The sequence below is a fragment of the Filicampus tigris genome, chromosome 1 (genome assembly GCF_054856515.1).
Source record: "Filicampus tigris isolate MCC_2025a chromosome 1, RoL_Ftig_1.0, whole genome shotgun sequence".
In the NCBI taxonomy this organism is placed as follows: domain Eukaryota; kingdom Metazoa; phylum Chordata; class Actinopteri; order Syngnathiformes; family Syngnathidae; genus Filicampus; species Filicampus tigris.
The window spans coordinates 27,554,094-27,572,245 of NC_141217.1; the positions used below are offsets into that span (position 1 = coordinate 27,554,094).

Sequence of the window (18,152 nt, forward strand, 5' to 3'; positions counted from 1 at the left end):
ATGGCGTGATGGTAAAATGTCCTATAGAAAATGGATGGCTGGATATTACTGTGTCAAATGAGTCATCAAACTTTGGTTGTCATGTGATACAGGCTATAGCACAACATACAAAAGCAATGCACACAGTCTAATTGATGTTGCAGCTTCTTTAATACGGCTATTGTCGACTATTGAAATGGTTACAAAATGTATCCAACCACACACAAACATCTTCAAAACACAACTAATAAAGACATTAGTATCTCACAATATGATAGAGCTGAGGGTTCAATTGTAATACTATATTGCTGTTTGCCTTCAGTGTATGACTTCTGGCATGAACACCATTTGTCTTACACACATCCAATAGTGAGCATGCTGATGATGATGATGTCGATCAGTGTCGCCGCATGACGCCCTCTGCTTGAGCTCACCAGAGGGGAAGCTGAGGAGGAAACTGCAGCACTCTCATTTCGGGGAACCAATAAGTTGCAAATATTCCCTTCGCAGCAGGATGAGCACACCTGATAATTAATGTGTTTCAGTCATTAGGGTGATACTGTAGCTACAACTTCAATTATCCACATACCTGATATTGATTATCAGTGACTTCAGCACACCCTGTGAATAGGCAGTCCTCCAGAGTTACACAACGCTTGGTCACAGAAATGCTGTTTCCATGGTGATCCATCATGTGGGCAGCGTAACAGTATTTGGTATCTGGAAGACACATGTTGTCACAGTTGTGCCTGTCTGTCTACACCCTCAAAGTGGATCTATAACATACTCTAAATCTACTAGCTATAAATTCTGTATATTCTTGAAAAAATGTGTAATGATGTTCAAAGATACCTTTTGGACAGTATACATCCGGTGCCCAGCGATTACACTCATAGTTATCTGCGGCATCTTGACATGTGAAGCACTTGAATCCTCGAGGATGAGGTGTCGCTGTGGATGCCAGACATACAGTACATTACTTCCCATACTCTCCCACTAAGACGTTTGGATGATGCTATGCTTCCAACTTAACAGTAACAGTACGGGAAAGTGGTGGTTTTTGAGTTAGTCACTGCATTTCTGAGCAAATTGAAGTGCATGTGAACTCAGTTCTCATAATGAATGTACAGTACTGTGATAATAAGCTCACAAGAAGTACACGGCCCAGTGCGTGCAGTTGATTTCATAATATGTGAACTCATAAAATGATGGTGATGCGCGCTGGGTTTCAAAGTGTGAGGTGCGCCTCCTCAAAAGCATGGGAAAAAGAAGAAAATACCACTTTTAAAACATATATCATGAAGATAAATTAAGCTACCATAAAGACAAGGAAAACTCCAGAAAAACTGTTAAAAAGGGCAGTTGAGACAATAATACATTATAAGAAGCAGCACTATTATTTTGATGTGAATTTGTTGTGAGTGGGTTAAACATGGGAAGCACCTTGAGGGAGAGTCATTGTCCCACACTTTAAAACCTTGTGCTGTATGATGCATGCTCCTACTTGAAGGGTGTAGCTGAATGATGTCCTTCCTGCTGAAATCCCGCATCTGAACCATTTGCAGCCAATCTGCAATGCTGCTCATCATCAATAGAATACGGGCCACTGTTGACCAGGGCTCCATCACCTATGTTAAATATCTTCATGCACTTCAGTATGTAGTCAAGTCAAGCCTGAGCGAGAGGAGAGAAAATAACATCCTTGGCTGTTTGTTTAAACCACTCTTTGTGCTTGTGTTTCCTTAAAACCGAAATGATCTATTTTTGTGATACAGATGGCCTTTGTATGCAAGCTTCCCGGACTCAGAACTCTGGATCCATCTCCAAAATTTAGATTTGCTTCACTTTCAATATTCACTGTAACAATCTTTTCAAATTTGATCTGAATGTGCACCTTCAGCCCATTCGTGCTTCGATTCACTGAGATGTCACTGAAATGGTTACAGACCGCATGACCTGGTTTCACCACTGAATTGAGATCAGTATTTGTTCAAGACCAGCCTTTCAGGTGCCTTTGATTCTTTTTCCGCTTACACCCTCAGGCGATGTTCTCGCTTGGTATTCTGTAAATCCTTGTCGTTTTTTTTTTTTTTTTGCATTATACATGTTCCAATAAAAAACATTAGACACAACTGTTGTAGAACATGTTATGGATCTCTGTGCAGTTTAATCAGGAACGGTGAAGGAATCAGTTGTGAGACAAACAAATAAAGGACCTTCTTAACTCATTGTTTTGTTGTTTGCACAACTGGAACATTTTAGTTACGTTGTCAAGAGCAGACTTCAGTGCAGATTAATTCATTAGGAATCAGAGAGAGCAATTTTCCTCAGAGTGCTGATGCTACTGTATAGCTCATAACATGACATGCTAGGTACCGGTACTTAAAAGGACAATTTGAGATTCAGCTCTTCAACTTTTAGATCTCTCACCCCGGGTCTTGCCTTCTGATTTGAGGAGCAATAGAGCAGAGATTAGGTATGACACGACTTTGACATGGGCGGCAACTGCTTAGCATGTCTGCCTCACAGTGCAGAGGTGGGTTCGAATCATGACTCCGGCCTTCCTGTGAGGAGTTTGCATGTCCTCCCGTGCCTGTGTGGGTTACCTCTGGGCACTTCAGTTTCCTCCCACATTCTAAAAACATGCATGGTAGGTTAACTGAGCCCTCTAAATTGTCCTTAGGTGTGAATGCTTGTTTGTCTATTGTACCCTGCGATTGGTTAGGCAACAGAGGAATTAACAAAAGAATCTGAAGAAGCGGATTAATTAAGTATTACGTCCCCCTGGTAACAGATGCTGACATTTGCAGATTGTGAGTGCAAAAATGTGCTCAGCATCAACTCACAACATATTGTGTAAAGTGTATAAATGTACAGTTTTTTTTTCAATTCTGTCTTTATGAATTACACTGATGTGCTTATTGGGGATTTGTAATTGACACACTCGACCTCTTTCTACTTTCAGTGCCACACTGCCTTGTGCACATTTATAAGTTAAACACAAGAGCAGTTTTCTTTCTTTTTTTTCATTCAAAATATATAGATGATATAGTCTGAAGGAAACTGTGTCAAGAAAACAAGTGAAACTCCATCTAAGTTAATGGTACAGTATTTGGATTGAGGACAATTGATAAAAAAAAGAATACAAATGAACTAGATTAAAGCCAGCATTGTTTCAAGTTGACACATAGCAGTTGATGACGCACCTATGCATTTGTCCCTGATAGTATAGTACCCAAGTATAGTAGCGCATAGTACATGTACAGGTAAATAGAATATGAGACCCACATGTGCTTTTGAACATGCTCTATCAAGAGTCAGCTGCATGTTGTAAATATGTAAATTATCTCCTTAACTCTCAAATCCGGGTACAAGTAACAGATGCTTCATCAGCATGCAGCCAATCTTAGCGGCACATCTTCAATAATTAAAAGCACTATTAATAGGGCTGCTGTTGAAAAAAGAAAATGCTTTTGCTGCCTACAATTAATACATCCACTACAACGCCATGCCTCATACTGTATATACACTCAATATTGACTGTACTTATTGATTATCAAGCCCTCACAATACATGTTATTCACTGATTATTCAAATGACATAATCGACGCAATTTATTCGCCAAGTTAAAAGTAGCTTTTACACACAATTGCTCATAAATTTGCGTTTATTTAAAAATGCATTCAAATTGAGAGAAACATTCCTGCTTTAAAGGCTACTTACCAAGTTAACTTTTTGTAAAGGAGACATCCAAAGGACCACTGGACTCTGCAGACGGAAAGTGCTGTGCGAGTGTGCGGCTCACATGAAAATGAATAAAGATATACTACGTCTCTGACGTCATTGCGACGTCGAGAAGGTGCAGTCGGACTTTTCCGACCTCAGACCAGGAAAAGTGCACTAGGGCGCCCCTTTGAACTGCGGTGTCCGAGTTGGAATGTCTACAACGGTTTCAATCTGACGTCAATCAACAATGGCGAACGCCTTGGAGACACAGACCGTGAATGGTAAAACAATTTACAAGATTATAAAACACATATTTATCTGTTTTTATTATTACATTAATTTAGCTTTTCGAAATAACGTCATGAAACACAACGTGATTTGTACTGACTTCGTGAAGATACGCCGTTTTCTCATTGCATGAAGTTATTTGGTGAAATAAATGAAATGCTTTGAAGATAAGATATTCCTTTATTTATATAAATTAAGCAGATTATTAATAAGGTTAGCTGGAAGTTTATATGTGTTGTGATGAACAAGAACGAGAAACACTTTGTCGGAATTAGCCATCTTTGTTGTTTACATTCCCGTCGAACGCTTTGAGTTCGGAACTGGGACAACCGACAGAGGTTTCCGACTTCCCACATTTCTCTAATGCAGCATTTTGTGTTTACTTCCGGTAACTAGGTGCGCGCGCATCTGTCGCCATATTGAAACCAAGTTCTCATTCTTTTTCAATCAAGCTGTTTTCCATTTAACTTATTTTCAGACTGCGTTAGCGATATAAATTTCAAACTATGGCTGAGCAAGATGTACAGTTACCAACCCCGCAAAGTAGCAGTTCACCGCCCCCACCTAAAAGCGGCGCAAGCTCCCCTGCCGCCGACGATGAGCAAACGCCAGCCAACAAAGACAATCCAGCAGCCCCCGCTGAGCAGTTATCTACGGCTGAAGGAGCCGAAGGAGACGCGGTGGAAAGTGGCCAGGCTTCAATACAAATGACGCTTGATATTTCAAGTTTTAGGAAGCCAGGCGAAAAAGCGTTCACCCAGCGCTCCCGTCTTTTTGTTGCGAATCTGCCGCTGGATATACCCGAGGAGGAATTCGCCAATTTGTTCACTAAATATGGAAATACAGCTGAAGTATTTATTAATAGAGAGCGAGGATTTGGGCTTATTCGTTTGGTATGTATAAAGTTTAGGAAGCAAGCCGCAATCACGGTTAGCTCATCTTTCGCTGGTCAACGCGTGTTTACCTTGTTTTCGTATGTATAATGACTTAAGGCACAGGTGTTAATCTCAAGGGCCGGGGACCAAATTTGGCCCCCCACTTTATGTGATGTGGCCCGCGAAGGCAAATCATGTGCGTCCACTTCATGTTACTTGCTGATTTACTAAAATTGCTAATTGGCTTTACTTTTAATAATATTGAGATGCTGCAAGCATTTCTGTTAATAGTTGCCCTTTTAAAATAAGTGAAAGATAGTTTAATTTTTTTTTTACTGGCTTCTGATTTAAAAAATCATCCATCAATCACAAGGGAAACTATAGACAATAACTACATAGTGGCCCCCGTCAAAAATGAGTTTGACGTCCCTTACTTAAAGCATGTGTCAAACTTAAGACCATGTGTCCCACTAATAATAATAATAATGATGATAATAATAATCACGAATAATGATACTACTGCAATCAAGTTTGTCTGTCTTGCAAAATATATTTGCCATTTTTATTTTGATAGGAAATCAGTACCAAAATTGCAACCGCCCCCGGCCCCATTTTTTTAATCAAGCATTTTATTTCACCAAATGCCATAACATGCATTGAACAATAATATTTATTTGGGTGTCGCTGCCATAACTGCTGATTTTAAACTCAATTTAACTTGTTTCCTGTTAATTTTGCATGTTTAAAGGCACATTTATAGTAAACCTTCGTTTAGAAAGAACTCTCAGAATGTGTTACAAAAAGGGAAAAAATGAAACGAAGAAAAAATAAATTGACAGTGTCAAATTAAAGTGAACATATGAGATTTTATTTTATTATTCATTTTGGATTGAATTTAGCTCACGACTGACATCGCTCATTCAGGGCTGTGGAAAATTCAGAATTTAATTGAATGGATGAATTTGAATTGACTCCATCACATAGGAAGTAGGATTGAATTGAGGAAGTGGAGTTCAATTCAATGCAATTTAGAGCAACTCATTTTCATCACATAGAATGAGCCAATGTATTTCACGATTGTACTCCTAACAAAATGTCCAAAATGTTTGGGCAGCGCAGCCATTTTAAAAACTTAGATCAAGCACGGTATTCTGGGAAATGAATGCTCTTCTACCATCATATGAAACGATTTCAAAGTTTTCATTGTCATTGTTGAATACACTTTAATTTAACATCATTAATTTATTTGAATTTCATGGCATTTCAATTGTACTCCCTGCAATTCAAATTTCAATTGCAATTCTGCTTCCTGTTTGCCACCTTAATTCAAATTCAAGAATTGAATTGGAATTCAGGAGTCATTCTCAATCAATTCTGAATGTCATACAGCCCTGACCCACGCGCATGCTTGTGTCTGTGGTGTGCAGCAAAAATATACAGCACAGCTGATTATCTATTCACTTTTGCCATCCATAAGGGATTAAAATTAGCACTATTGAAAACCAATGAGGCGGCACGGTGGTCGACTGGTTAGCACGTCCGCCTCACAGTTCAGAGGTCGTGGGTTCAATCCCGGCTCTGGCCTCCCTGTGTGGAGTTTGCATGTTCTCCCCGTGCCTGCGTGGGTTTTCTCCGGGTACTCCGGTTTCCTCCCACAGTCCAAAAACATGCATGGTAAGTTGATTGGACTGTCTAAATTGCCCCTAGGTGTGATTGTGAGTGCGGATGTTTGTCTTTGTGTGCCCTGCGATTGGCTGGCAACCAATTCAGGGTGTCCCCCGCCTACTGCCCAAAGACAGCTGGGATAGGCTCCAGCACGCCCCGTGACCCTTGTGAGGATAAGCGGTATAGATAATGGATGGATGAAAACCAATGATCCAAATGTGTACCTTTTTGGCTGGTGAATTTGTCAAGTGCAACATTTATGATCTGGCAAATAGACACTGTAAACATTTGAATCCTTTGTTTTTGATATAAATTGTGAATGTTGGTTCAGTTTGGATTTAAAATTGAACATCAACATAACACAGACCAGGTTTTAATTTTTATGCAGTTTATAATCAAAATATTTCCGTAGATGGAAGGAGTCTGTTCACCTTTTTGTTTCTTGTTTCTCTGTCTTCCAGGAGAGCCGTACACTAGCGGAGATTGCCAAAGCTGAGCTTGATGGAACAATATTGAATAATCGACCAATCAGGATCCGCTTTGCTGCGCATGGTGCTGCACTCACTGTGCGCAACCTTTTGCCTGTTGTCACAAATGAGCTTTTGGAACAGGTAATGTAGAGCGTTTTAGAAGAGCTCTTTTTTTTTCGCCTTTTGTGCAGTAGTAGTGATTTGTGACTCACCTTGTGCTTCCAGGCCTTTTCGCAATTTGGCCCGGTGGAACGGTGTATCGTTGTGACAGACGACCGTGGGCGGCCCACTGGCAGAGGCTTTGTGGAGTTTGCAAGCAAAGCGGCCGCTTGTAAAGCCCTGGAACGCTGCACGGAGGGCGCGTTACTGCTAACGGCGTATGTTTTTTTCTGGAATGATTATTCCCACGCTGCATGACAAGCTATTCAAAGTTCCCAAAATCAACCAGCCGTTTGTGTTCGGATGCATGCAATACGGACAGAATTAGAATCTTTGTTGTTATTGCACTGTGTAGGAAAGAAGATCGAACATGTTTATGCCCCTTTCCTTAGCACACCTTGTCCAGCCATTGTAGAACCCACAGAATATTTTGATGATGAGGAAGGATTGCCTGAAAAGATGTTATCGACAACTCCAAAGTACCTCAAGTGAGTCAAAGGTTGAATAATGACATGGGGTTTTAGTGACTCAAAACACTGGAGCGTTTGCTTGTCTTTCAACAGGGAACGGGCACAAACACCGCATTTTGCCCAGCCAGGGACATTTGAGTTTGAATACTCGTCTCGTTGGAAAGCTCTTGACGAGTTGGTGAAACAGCAGCGAGAGCAGGTGGATAGGAGTATTAAAGAGGCCAAAGAGAAGCTGGAGGCTGAACTGGAGTCGGCAAAACATGAACATCAGCTTATGTTGATGAGGCATGGTAGGATCTGGATTTGGACTGCTTCAGCTACCTGTTTTCCAGACTTTTCACCACTTTTTCCCCACGCTTTGAACTCTCTGGCTTTTAATATGACGTGGTTCATTTTTAATATGACGTGGTTCATTTCGAATTCTTACTGACCAGCTTCAAGCCATCAATAAATTTACCGAATTGGCCTTGGGACAACAAGAGTGACCAAGCAAGGTTCTTGGATGCCACTTTTTAAACTAGTTGCGTTCGGTATTGTTTGGGGCGAAAAAGCCCGCCCGTTGATTAAGGTAAATTTAAAATCCATCTGTATGACCTCTTTCTAGTCAAGTCAAATTTATTTATATAGCCCTTAATCACAGGAAAGTCTCAAAGGGCTTCACATATGCACCAGAGCATATACATGACATCCCCTGATCTTAGCTTAACCCCCAGGAGGGCAAGGAAAAACACAAAAAAACTCACCTGGAGAAAAGTGAGAAACCTTGAGAAGGGACCACAGATGGGTGTATCCCCCTTCCAGGACAACCAGGCTGCAATGGATGCCGAGTGGGCAACATTGAACACACATTATAGTACTATACAAGTGTTTGTTAAAGTGATGTGAAAGTTAATCAAATGAAGTGCTGCAGGAAAATGACATCGGTGAAGTGAGCAGGCCCCAATGGTCTATGTAGAAATCTCCATAGCAGCGCCTCCGAGGATGTGGTCAGCCTCCGATCTTGTAGCAGTCAGTTGCTGTAGGATCAAAACAAATACAAATATCTTCAAATATCTCATGTTATAACATGGAGACCCCGCGGCTATTAATATGAAGCGGCCAATGCATTTACAAATGTGTTTTTATGGCTAAATTTAGCTGTTGCTGCTTTTAATCGGGTGCGTTTTGTTGTCCGGAAATTACAGTAATTATTGCAAGTGCAAGTGCTGCTACTCTTTCTTAACATTGCCATCCTATTCAGATCTAATGAGACGTCAAGAGGAGCTGAGGCGACTGGAGGAGCTTCGCAACCAGGAGCTTCACAGACGAAAACAGATAGAGTTGAGGTATTGTATGTTTTCCTTTTTCCTTTTCCTTTTCCTTCCTTATGTTTTTCCTCACATGACAACACAGGCCAATACTCTAGTCCAATGGTGTCAAACTCATTTTTGTTGTGGGCCACATCATAGTTCTGGTTGCCCTCAGAGGGCCCTTATGACTTTGTACACACATACAGGAAATATATGATCGCCTTATATTGTCACATTTGTACACAACAAATTGATGGATGGCTAGTTTTGAAATCAGAAGCCACTAAAAAAATGTTTGTTCAATTATTTTTCAATTTATTTTAAAAGGGTGATTGGTAACACAAAATGCTTGCAATATCCCAACAGTATTAAAAGTGAAGACAATGTGCCATTTTGTATTTAGCAAGAAATCAATGCGCATAATTTGCCTTGGCGGGCCACACAAAATGATGTGGTGGGCTTGATTTGGCCCCGGGCTTTGAGTTTGATACCAGTGCTCTAGTTTCTTTTCGGCACTTTTCCATTACAGGTTCCAGGATGGCCTGGCCCCGCTCTGCCCCGGCCTCACTTGGCCTGGCTCGGCCCTCGTTGCGTCTCCGTTACAACAGGCACCAATCAATTGAGGCGGGATCAACTGAACTGTGCGGGCCTCCACTGCACACTTGCAGCGAGAGAGACACAGCTGCCCGCCTCCAACACATAAAAATACAGTACTGCTATATATGGTACACATCTATTGTGTTTTACACAATACTTACCCATATTTAGAAATTTCATTTGTATCTGTGGATGAAATAATTGAAGCTTGTGGTAAAATTTGTTCACGAGCCGTGCGCAACTGCACACGTCACTGTCACTTGAATGAAAGAAAGTTCCACTTTTCAGTCTATCCCCTTTTTTTGTCTTTACTTGGCGACCATGTCCTCTTTCTGTAGCAACGTGTGTGTGTCCTTTGACTGTTGGGCTGCCACAAATAATTTTGCAGTCAACTTGCCACCAATAGTAGTCGCAATTAGTCAACGAATGGGACCATATGTAAATCTAAGCATATCACACCAGCAAGCAGCTGTTCTTATTACCTCCATTAGCTTACAGATTGAATTCTGTAAAGTATGTGCAAATGAAAAATAATGGCAACTAAGACTTACGTTGAAATGAAATAATTCGGCAGGGTCACTGGTCAGTACTCTGCACTCCCAAACTGGACACGTGGTTGTGTCGTAGGTCCCCAAGTTGGGTGAATACTACAAGAGTAAAACGTCACCAGGTACATAGTAAATGTGCATCCGCAGAATCTCTCCTGCACACCCACTGTTGACAAAAAGAAATTGTCAATCATGGGAGGTTGGCTGCTTGAAAAACAGATCTCAGGTCAAAAAATGTTGGCCCCTGCTGAAATCTGTGTGTGCTTACCAAGGCTAGCTTTAAGACACAACTGTCCACATGTCAAAAATGGAACCAAGCATTAGCCACAGTGTGAATTTCCTTTTTTTTTTTTTTCATACCACCGTGCTGCCATGAAAGGCAGGTTTGCTGCTATGCATTACATATCTATAGTGAAATGTGCCCTTATTTTCTGATTCTGTTGCTAGCAACAGTTAGCCATGACACACATTTGGCCAAGCTGTCATCAATGCTGGGCAACCCGGACCACCCCCTCCAGGGCACCCTAACAGCACTCCATAGCACCTTCAGTGACAGACTGTTACACCCTCGCTGTGCAAAGGAGAGATTCCGCCGTTCCTTCTTGCCTGCTGCTGTCAGACTCTTTAACAAGAACATTGTGTAGTCTCTACAAACTGGCGGTCATTAGTGCAATTGTGCAGTCCTGCACCTGAGCTCGTATCGTGCAATACCCAATATTCCCCACTACTGTAATACCGTGCAATACTCAACATTCCCCACTACTGTTAGTCTAGTTTTATTTTTATCCAATGCTGTTCCTTACATTTCACTACAGCACTGCAGCACTGTCACTTAGAGTATTTTTTCCTCTGTACTATGTACAGGCCGAAATGAGTGTTCCTCATATTTTTTATGTAGATGTAGGTTGGTGTGTATACACATGTGTATATACACATGTTACTGCGTATATCTACATAGGTTTGATTCTAAATGTTTGCCGTCAATGTTATACATTAATGGCCACATTATGCCGCCGCCCCTGTGTGACCTATATCTTTGCTACTGTAACAACGAAAATTTCCCCACTGTGGGATCAATAAAGGCATTCTTATCTTATCTTATCTTATTTCCACAATGCTAATGTTTACATCACGGATGACCTGTATTACTATTACTGTGCAAAAACAAAAGCGTCAAATAAACGATAAGTCGTCGACTATTAATTTAATCGTAGACAATTTTGACTTGACTAGTTGTGACTACTCGACTAATCTTGGCAGTCCTACTTGACATACCAGTGTGCGACGGCTCTCAAGAGCAAAGTACATACATGGCCTGCGTTCTAGAACCAGATTGGAAGAGGTTCTAAGGAACAGTTCCATTGTAACCATGCATTCTCTCCCAAAAAAAATCGACCACAGAGGGCAGAGAGGGGCTGTTTTGGGATAAACTGGTACAATGGAAAAAGGTGTTACCGTGTTACCACCTTCTTGGTCTTTGTTGGATTCATTTGCAGGTTGCACTGTGTCATGCTGCTATGATGTCACAATTTACACAGCTGACAGCTCAGCACTCAAGAATGCGCTTTGCTTAACGTGCGTCTCTGCAGGCATGAGGAGGAGAGAAGACGACGGGAGGAAGAAATGATGAGAACACACCGAGAGCAGGAAGAGCTGAGGCGTCAACCAGATACCTTTAAACCTGCCTACCAGGAAAATGTACAGGTAAATGCAACGTAGTCACCCCGTAAAACACTCAAAAAAACGCACAAAACGGAATGAATGTTTAGTCAAAATCCAAAACAGATTACATTTGTATTTGTGCATCACACGGCAATATAGGATTCTTTTATTAAAAACATGCATACACACACTAGTATTTTTAAAGATAAGTGTCAAGTAATTTCTGCTAGTAATGCTACAAGCTGCTGTTGCAATGACTGAACGTTTTCAACAAGTCTGTGAATTATATACAGTAGCTGGGTGAATGTGTGTCTAAAAGATAAAGTGGCAAACTTGTTTTGCCTGTTTGTATTTATGCAAAAGCCAATTGCTCTAATATTGTGAAAAACATGTATCTCCAATTTTGGAAACTTTTGAAATGTTCACTTTAATGTGATGTCTGTAATGCGGAAACATGATTCATGTAAAAATAAGAAAATGAAAAAAAATGGAGGTAAGTGTTTTTCACATGACAGCGACGATATGATGATCTCTCGAACCATTTCATGAGACAACTAGAAAACGTTCCATTGTTGTCAGTTAGCGTACGGACGTCTTAAATGTAATGTGTGAGCGTTGTCATTGGCAGTGCAAATCTCCACCAAAGCAGGGTTGTCCATATGAAAGTTGGTCTTCACTTTTTTTCAGAGAGAACAGGAAATGAGAGTGGCTGATCTGGGCCCTCGTGGAGCCATTAATATGGCAGGTATGGCCATGATTGTGTCAGCATCAGTCGATGCAAGAACAAGTCAAAGATGACTTCATCAATTTTTGCTATCACTCTTATTTGTTTTGCATTACAAGCGGCTCCTTCTCAATAAAAAAAAAGAAGCATTTTGAATATGTCTAGTTCTCTTTGAGAGCCTCTTGCGATGCAATGCAAAGAAGGAAAAAAAACAGTACCCATGGCAACATCAAAGCTTTACTAAAAGAATACAGTATGTAAATACTGGTAGTTGGGTGAAAGTGACCTCTTCTGTCTCTGAGCTCTCATCCTCCATGTTTGATAACCAGCGGCAAATGAATTTAAGTCACATGCCTCATACTGCTGTCAATCTGGTGGCTTTTACAAGTTAGAAGTAAACTTACAGGTGAACCTGGAAAGTATTCACAGCGCTTCACTTTATCCACATTTTGGTACTTCCGTATCCCAAAATGTACTATATTCTTTTTGATCCTGAAAATTTGACACACAACACACCTCTCATTATTGTGATTTATATATGTTTTAAATTTATTTATTTTGTGGGGGCTTTAGTGGGTTGGAGGTCTTTACATATGTATTCCCACAAAGAAAAAAAACAAAAACAAACAAAAAAAGGAAATCACATGCACATATGTATTCCCCAAATGGCACTCAGTTGCATTCTGTTTCCTTGAGACATTTCTGCATCTTAATTCAAGTTCACTAGGGATAGACCAATATGTTTTTTTCAGGACCGATACAATTGTTAGTTAGGCCAATAATCAGTATTTGGAGCCAACATCATTTTCGGTAAAAGGGAACATATTGGCATTAACATAAAAATAAAATACAAACTTTAACTTTGCGCTAATTCTCTTTAGGCATGTATTTACTGAACACATTTTTAAAATCCTAGACCATAGATATCTTTGTTTTAAAATTCTTAAAAAAAAAAAAAAGTTCAGGGAGCTCCCATGGTCATCAGCATGCCTTAAAAAGTTAAAAGGAAACTGAAACAAGTAAATAGCTCCTAATAGTACAGTAAATCAACTTTTCAAGATAACTGAAATGTTAAACTTTGACTTATCTTTGTTTTAATATCAAACAAAACCAAAAGGTGCAGAGATCGCGCTGTCCTCAGCATCTGTTATAAAATTAACTACAAATTGAATTAAATAGTGCCCTGAAGTTTTAACACAGTTGAAATTGATTAGAAATTAAGTTCTAATTGGCCGTCACTTTTTTATTTTCAAGTAGATGCTAATATTTGTCAAAGTACTAAATGAGGGTCTATCCCGAGAGACCACCTGTGGTAAATTTCGTAGATTGGACATGATCTTGAAAGCCACAGATTTGTGTCTAAAGCCTCTGAGATAGGATTGTCTGGAGCACAGATTGTGGAAAGACTGTGGAAAAAAGTGGCCTCCATCATCCGTAAATGGAAGAAATTTGGAACCACCAGGATTCTTCTATAGCTGACCACTCATTTAAATTGAGCGATCTTGGGGAGAAAACCGGGTCCTTTGTCGGAGATGTGCCCGTAAACCCAAGCGTCACTCTGTCAGAGCTCCAGCATAAAAGGCACATACCAGTCTGCCTGACGTTTGCCCAAAGGAATCGAAAAGACTCTCAGATACTGAGAGACAACATTCTCTTGTTTGATGAGAAAAAGGTTGAACTCTTTCATACGACATTATATTCTGGGAGAATCTGGCCCGCATGGCTATGCTAGCAAGATGCGGTCAGGCAAGTCAGGATCGAAGGAAAGTGGAATGCAGGCATCTTGGACATGACCCTGCTCCAGAGCCCCCTTAACCTCAGACTGGGGAAACACTTCCTCTTTCAGCACAAAAGGGCCAACTCTAGACAACTCCGTGAATGTCATTGAGTGACCCAGCCAGGCTTGAATCCAATTGAGCATCACTGAAGATAGCAGAAAACGTTTGTGCAGATGCTTCCCGTCCTGATAAAGCTTGAGAGGTGCTGCAAATAAGATAAGAGTAGGTCTGACAAGCCTGTGGCATCACTCGAGTGCTGCCAAAAAGTGCATAAATTAAGGATTGAGCAAAGGGTGTGAATACTTTTGCATGTGTGATTTCTTTTTTTTAAATTTTTTTTTTAATTTTTTGTAGCGCATTTACTGAAATTTCAGTTCATTTTCATAATGGGGTGTTTTGTTTTGAATTTGAGGGAATCATTCATTTATTCAAATTCAGAGTAAGGGACCAAAAAAATCTAGTCACTTTTGTAAATGCTGGATGAGAGGCCAGGGACTTGTTTGTGTCAGTCTTGTGATGTGTCAACGGCTCGATGCCGAATTTCACGTTTGCATGTCCTCCATCTGCAGTAGTTAGACACATGAAGCACGTGTTTGTGCCAGAGTCTAATTCAAGGATTCTGAACAGATTAGTTCAGAGTGCTTTGGTGTCGTCTTCCCTTTTTAGTGATCCAAAACAGAAATACAATTGAGATTTTGAGGTGTACCTTATTTAGTGGCCATTTATTGTAATCATACATACTGTTTAAACCTTTACATTTGGAATGCATTTTTGTGTTATCAATAATATCTATGTCCCATTCTAATCTGTCAAGTATCAAATATTACTGTGCATCAGTTATAAGCCAATGCTGTTTTTTTTACTTGTCATGGTGACATTTAACGGCGGCACGGTTCATTCAGTTCATTGAATGCTAAACTGTCCTTAAGTGTGACTCTGTGAGAGTGAATAGGTTAAGTGTCAAAGCATGGATAGACGGATGGATGATGTTCGTTGTACAGTAGCGCTCTCACAAAAATGACAAGGTAGGAAAAAGATACTTGTCAGTATGCAACATTGTTTCTAAAACTGCAAGCATTTCCATTTTCAAATGATCACTTGTACAACATTCCTAAGAAACCACAACATCCAATCCCTGGTGACTTAATTGTCTTTAGAACTGTTGTTTAAGAGAAACAATCTTACATTCACATGCACAACTGCACAGCTAATCCAATTTTTTTTGTGCATCTGGCGCTTCTCTGAACTAAATGTAATGGAAATATTTTGGTGACTTCCACAAGAAAAACATAAATGCTCCAGTTTGCCGGCAAGTAACAGATAAAGCTAGTGAGTTGCCAGCTAAATGTGTCTCATGGGAAACGTGACATGGCATCGGATAACCAAGCCATGCTGCTTTCTTTTGTGTGTAGATGGCTTTAACCAGGCCCCGGCAAGGCCCAGCACTAACCAGGGTCAAATGATGAACATGGGTGGAAGAGGCAATGTCGCCATGGCAGAGGGAACTGCAAACATGAGCTCACTGCTGATGTCTGAAAATGGCAACATGGTAACGTATTTGGCCACAACTGTGCTTTAATTACCAGCAATATTAACCTGATGGGGTAGGCTAGTTTTGGGGGGGATGGAATTTAATGCAAGAACCAGCATTTTGATAATTGCAGACTACCCTGATACTGATGAATGAATCCTTGAAAATGTTTGCAAATTATAACCCCCTAAAAAAAGCTACAGCAAGCTAACAGTTTCTCTCTCTGGCTCTCTCCCACTGCTCTGTCCAACCCCGCCCTTGGATCAAAACAACTCTTGACACAATGCACTAATAATACGGGGATTGGCTTTTCGTGAATACTGGATTTGCCTCTCACACACACACATGCTGCCATACCAAACTACCCAATCCTGCTGTGATGCCATAGCGAGGCGACAGATATCCGCTGAGTGGCTTGCTGGCAGGACGAGCGGAGGTGGAGTCACCGAAGCAGCAGCAGCAGCAGCAGCAACAGCAGCAGCAGCCGCCGCCACAGCAGCTACCGCAGCCGCCGCCAACACAAGGGCCTCCTGGTGGTCCGCCACCTATGTATGGAAGGGGGAGTCCTGTAGATGGCGTGTTTGACGGGCCTAATAGCAAGCGCCCCCGCTATTGACCGTATACTGCTTTCACAGTGACCTCCTTACCTACCAACTCCAAGTGTGGATGCGTGCTGATCCATTTTTCCACGTTGTTTCAGTCGGTGCTTGTGATTCAAATAAAGCTTTTGGACCTTGGCCAAGTCACATACTCTGCTTTTACAACTTATGTTTCTACCATGAAACTTGTATATGCACAGTGTTACGCACTGCAAAAATGTTTTAGCAAGACACGAAATGACAGAAATCCTTGTTCATGCTGGTACATCTGCATGTTGTTTTCTTTTTTGTACAGAATGCATTGTTCTTTAAAAAACAATAAAAAAAAAAAAAAAAATCACTGCAATCCTCACTCAACATGTCCTGTACTATTCTAGCATACTTCTATGCCACTCCAGGCTTCTTCATGTAGTTCCACAGTTCATGTCTGGGTACCCTGTCATAGGCTTTCTCGAGACGTAGACATAATGCAGCTCCTTCTGACCTCCCCTGTACTTCTCAATCAACACCCTCAAGGCAAATAATGCATATGTGGTACTTGTCCTAGGCATGAAACCACACTGTTGTTCACCAATGCACACTTCTGTCCTCAGACTGGCCTCCACTACTTTTTTCCATAACTTCATTATGTGGTTCATAACAATTCCCCTAGTTCCCACAACTCTACACATCGCCTTAGTTTTTAAAAAGCGGCACCAACACACTTTTCCTCCATTCCTCAGGCATCTTCTCACCCTCTAGAATTCTATTCAACCACCTGGTCAAAAACTCCACATGCATCTTTCCTAAGACTTAAATACCTCTACTAATACTGTATGTCATCAGGACCCACTGCCTTTACATTTTTCTTCTTTTTATATTGCCTTCCTAACTTCGCCCTTAATAATCATTGTTACTTCCTGGTCCACCACAATTGCCTCTTTTACTCTTTTTTTCTTCTCTCATTTAACTATGCTTATTATTGCTTATTCATCATCGCCTAAATTATTATTTCAATCTATCCAACACATCACTGGCACCAGTCCATCTCAGTCCTTAATCTACGGTGGCCGACAGGGGCAAACACACGCTGCAAACACAGGAATGCTGCAAAAGAAATGCTAACAAAAAAGACAAACACACACATGCAGAGATGAGAAATCCAGGTTCAGAAAGTAAAAACCCTGCCACAGTTTGGCTTTAGCCACAGGTGCTTCTACTCAACCGGCAGGTAAAAGAGCTCAGTTGATTAGAAGCAAACAAAATTTGTATGCACCAGCTGAAGAAGTATATGTATACTTTTATGTATACTTTTATCTATCTATCTATCTATCTATCTATCTATCTATCTATCTATCTATCTATCTATCTATCTATCTATCTATCTATCTATCTATCTATCTATCTATCTATCTATCTGTCTATCTATCTATCTATCTATCTATCTATCTATCTATCTATCTATCTATCTATATGTATATATGTATATATGTTTGTGTATGTATGTATGTGTTAGCGTTAGGGTTAGTAGTTAGTAACACATGTAATATTACCAAACCATTACAGGATTGGTAATGTGGGTTAGGGTTCTACCCAGATTTGTTGAAACTTGACCGAATGGAATAAATCAATACTTTTTTCACTCCGGAATTAAACTTGTGCGCTTTTCTCTGACGCGCCCAAGGCTGCTCATTATCAACAGCAGGGAAAGTCATCATTGCAGTGATCCAATTTAAATGGATGATGGTGGCCAATTTGGGGAAGGAGCACTTGCTGGCCTCATTTGGCTTTAGCCCAGTTTCTGGCCCACTTC

At 40.7% G+C, this 18,152-nt stretch overlaps 2 protein-coding genes across 3 annotated transcripts; one reads left to right on the forward strand and one right to left on the reverse strand.

Moving 5' to 3' along the window:
* Nucleotides 1-131: 131 nt before the first annotated feature.
* Nucleotides 132-5,001, reverse strand: lypd6 (LY6/PLAUR domain containing 6). Of its 2 annotated transcripts, none has more exons than XM_086029668.1 (6): nucleotides 4,958-5,001; nucleotides 3,703-3,963; nucleotides 1,484-1,653; nucleotides 832-930; nucleotides 569-699; nucleotides 132-503 (listed from the first exon to the last, which is right to left on the reverse strand). In XM_086029668.1, exons 3-6 carry the CDS (start codon nucleotides 1,602-1,604, stop codon nucleotides 333-335), a joined length of 522 nt encoding a protein of 173 aa, XP_085885794.1. In that variant the 5' UTR covers nucleotides 1,605-1,653; nucleotides 3,703-3,963; nucleotides 4,958-5,001; the 3' UTR covers nucleotides 132-332. The 2 variants fall into 2 exon arrangements, with proteins under 2 accessions (XP_085885794.1, XP_085885801.1); XM_086029675.1 differs by having other exon boundaries at nucleotides 3,703-3,920; nucleotides 4,958-5,000.
* pspc1 (paraspeckle component 1) lies at nucleotides 4,357-16,498 on the forward strand. The gene is made up of 10 exons (XM_086029617.1): nucleotides 4,357-4,886; nucleotides 6,995-7,144; nucleotides 7,229-7,380; nucleotides 7,555-7,650; nucleotides 7,726-7,922; nucleotides 8,873-8,957; nucleotides 11,656-11,770; nucleotides 12,416-12,473; nucleotides 15,643-15,779; nucleotides 16,150-16,498. Exons 1-10 carry the CDS (start codon nucleotides 4,500-4,502, stop codon nucleotides 16,375-16,377), a joined length of 1,605 nt encoding a protein of 534 aa, XP_085885743.1. The 5' UTR covers nucleotides 4,357-4,499; the 3' UTR covers nucleotides 16,378-16,498.
* Nucleotides 16,499-18,152: the final 1,654 nt, after the last annotated feature.

Bases quoted from the DNA above. Each gene is read 5' to 3' on its own strand.
- pspc1 (XM_086029617.1), top strand. From the start codon at position 4,500: ATGGCTGAGCAAGATGTACAGTTACCAACCCCGCAAAGTAGCAGTTCA. The intron at 7,145-7,228 runs GTAATGTAGAGC...TTGTGCTTCCAG, and splicing joins CAAATGAGCTTTTGGAACAG to GCCTTTTCGCAATTTGGCCC. The intron at 8,958-11,655 runs GTATTGTATGTT...GCGTCTCTGCAG, and splicing joins CGAAAACAGATAGAGTTGAG to GCATGAGGAGGAGAGAAGAC.
- lypd6 (XM_086029668.1), bottom strand. From the start codon at position 1,604: ATGGAGCCCTGGTCAACAGTGGCCCGTATTCTATTGATGATGAGCAGC. The intron at 931-1,483 runs GTAGGAGCATGC...TGGCATCCACAG, and splicing joins CATTCAGCTACACCCTTCAA to CGACACCTCATCCTCGAGGA. The intron at 700-831 runs GTATCTTTGAAC...TGTGTCTTCCAG, and splicing joins GGATGTATACTGTCCAAAAG to ATACCAAATACTGTTACGCT.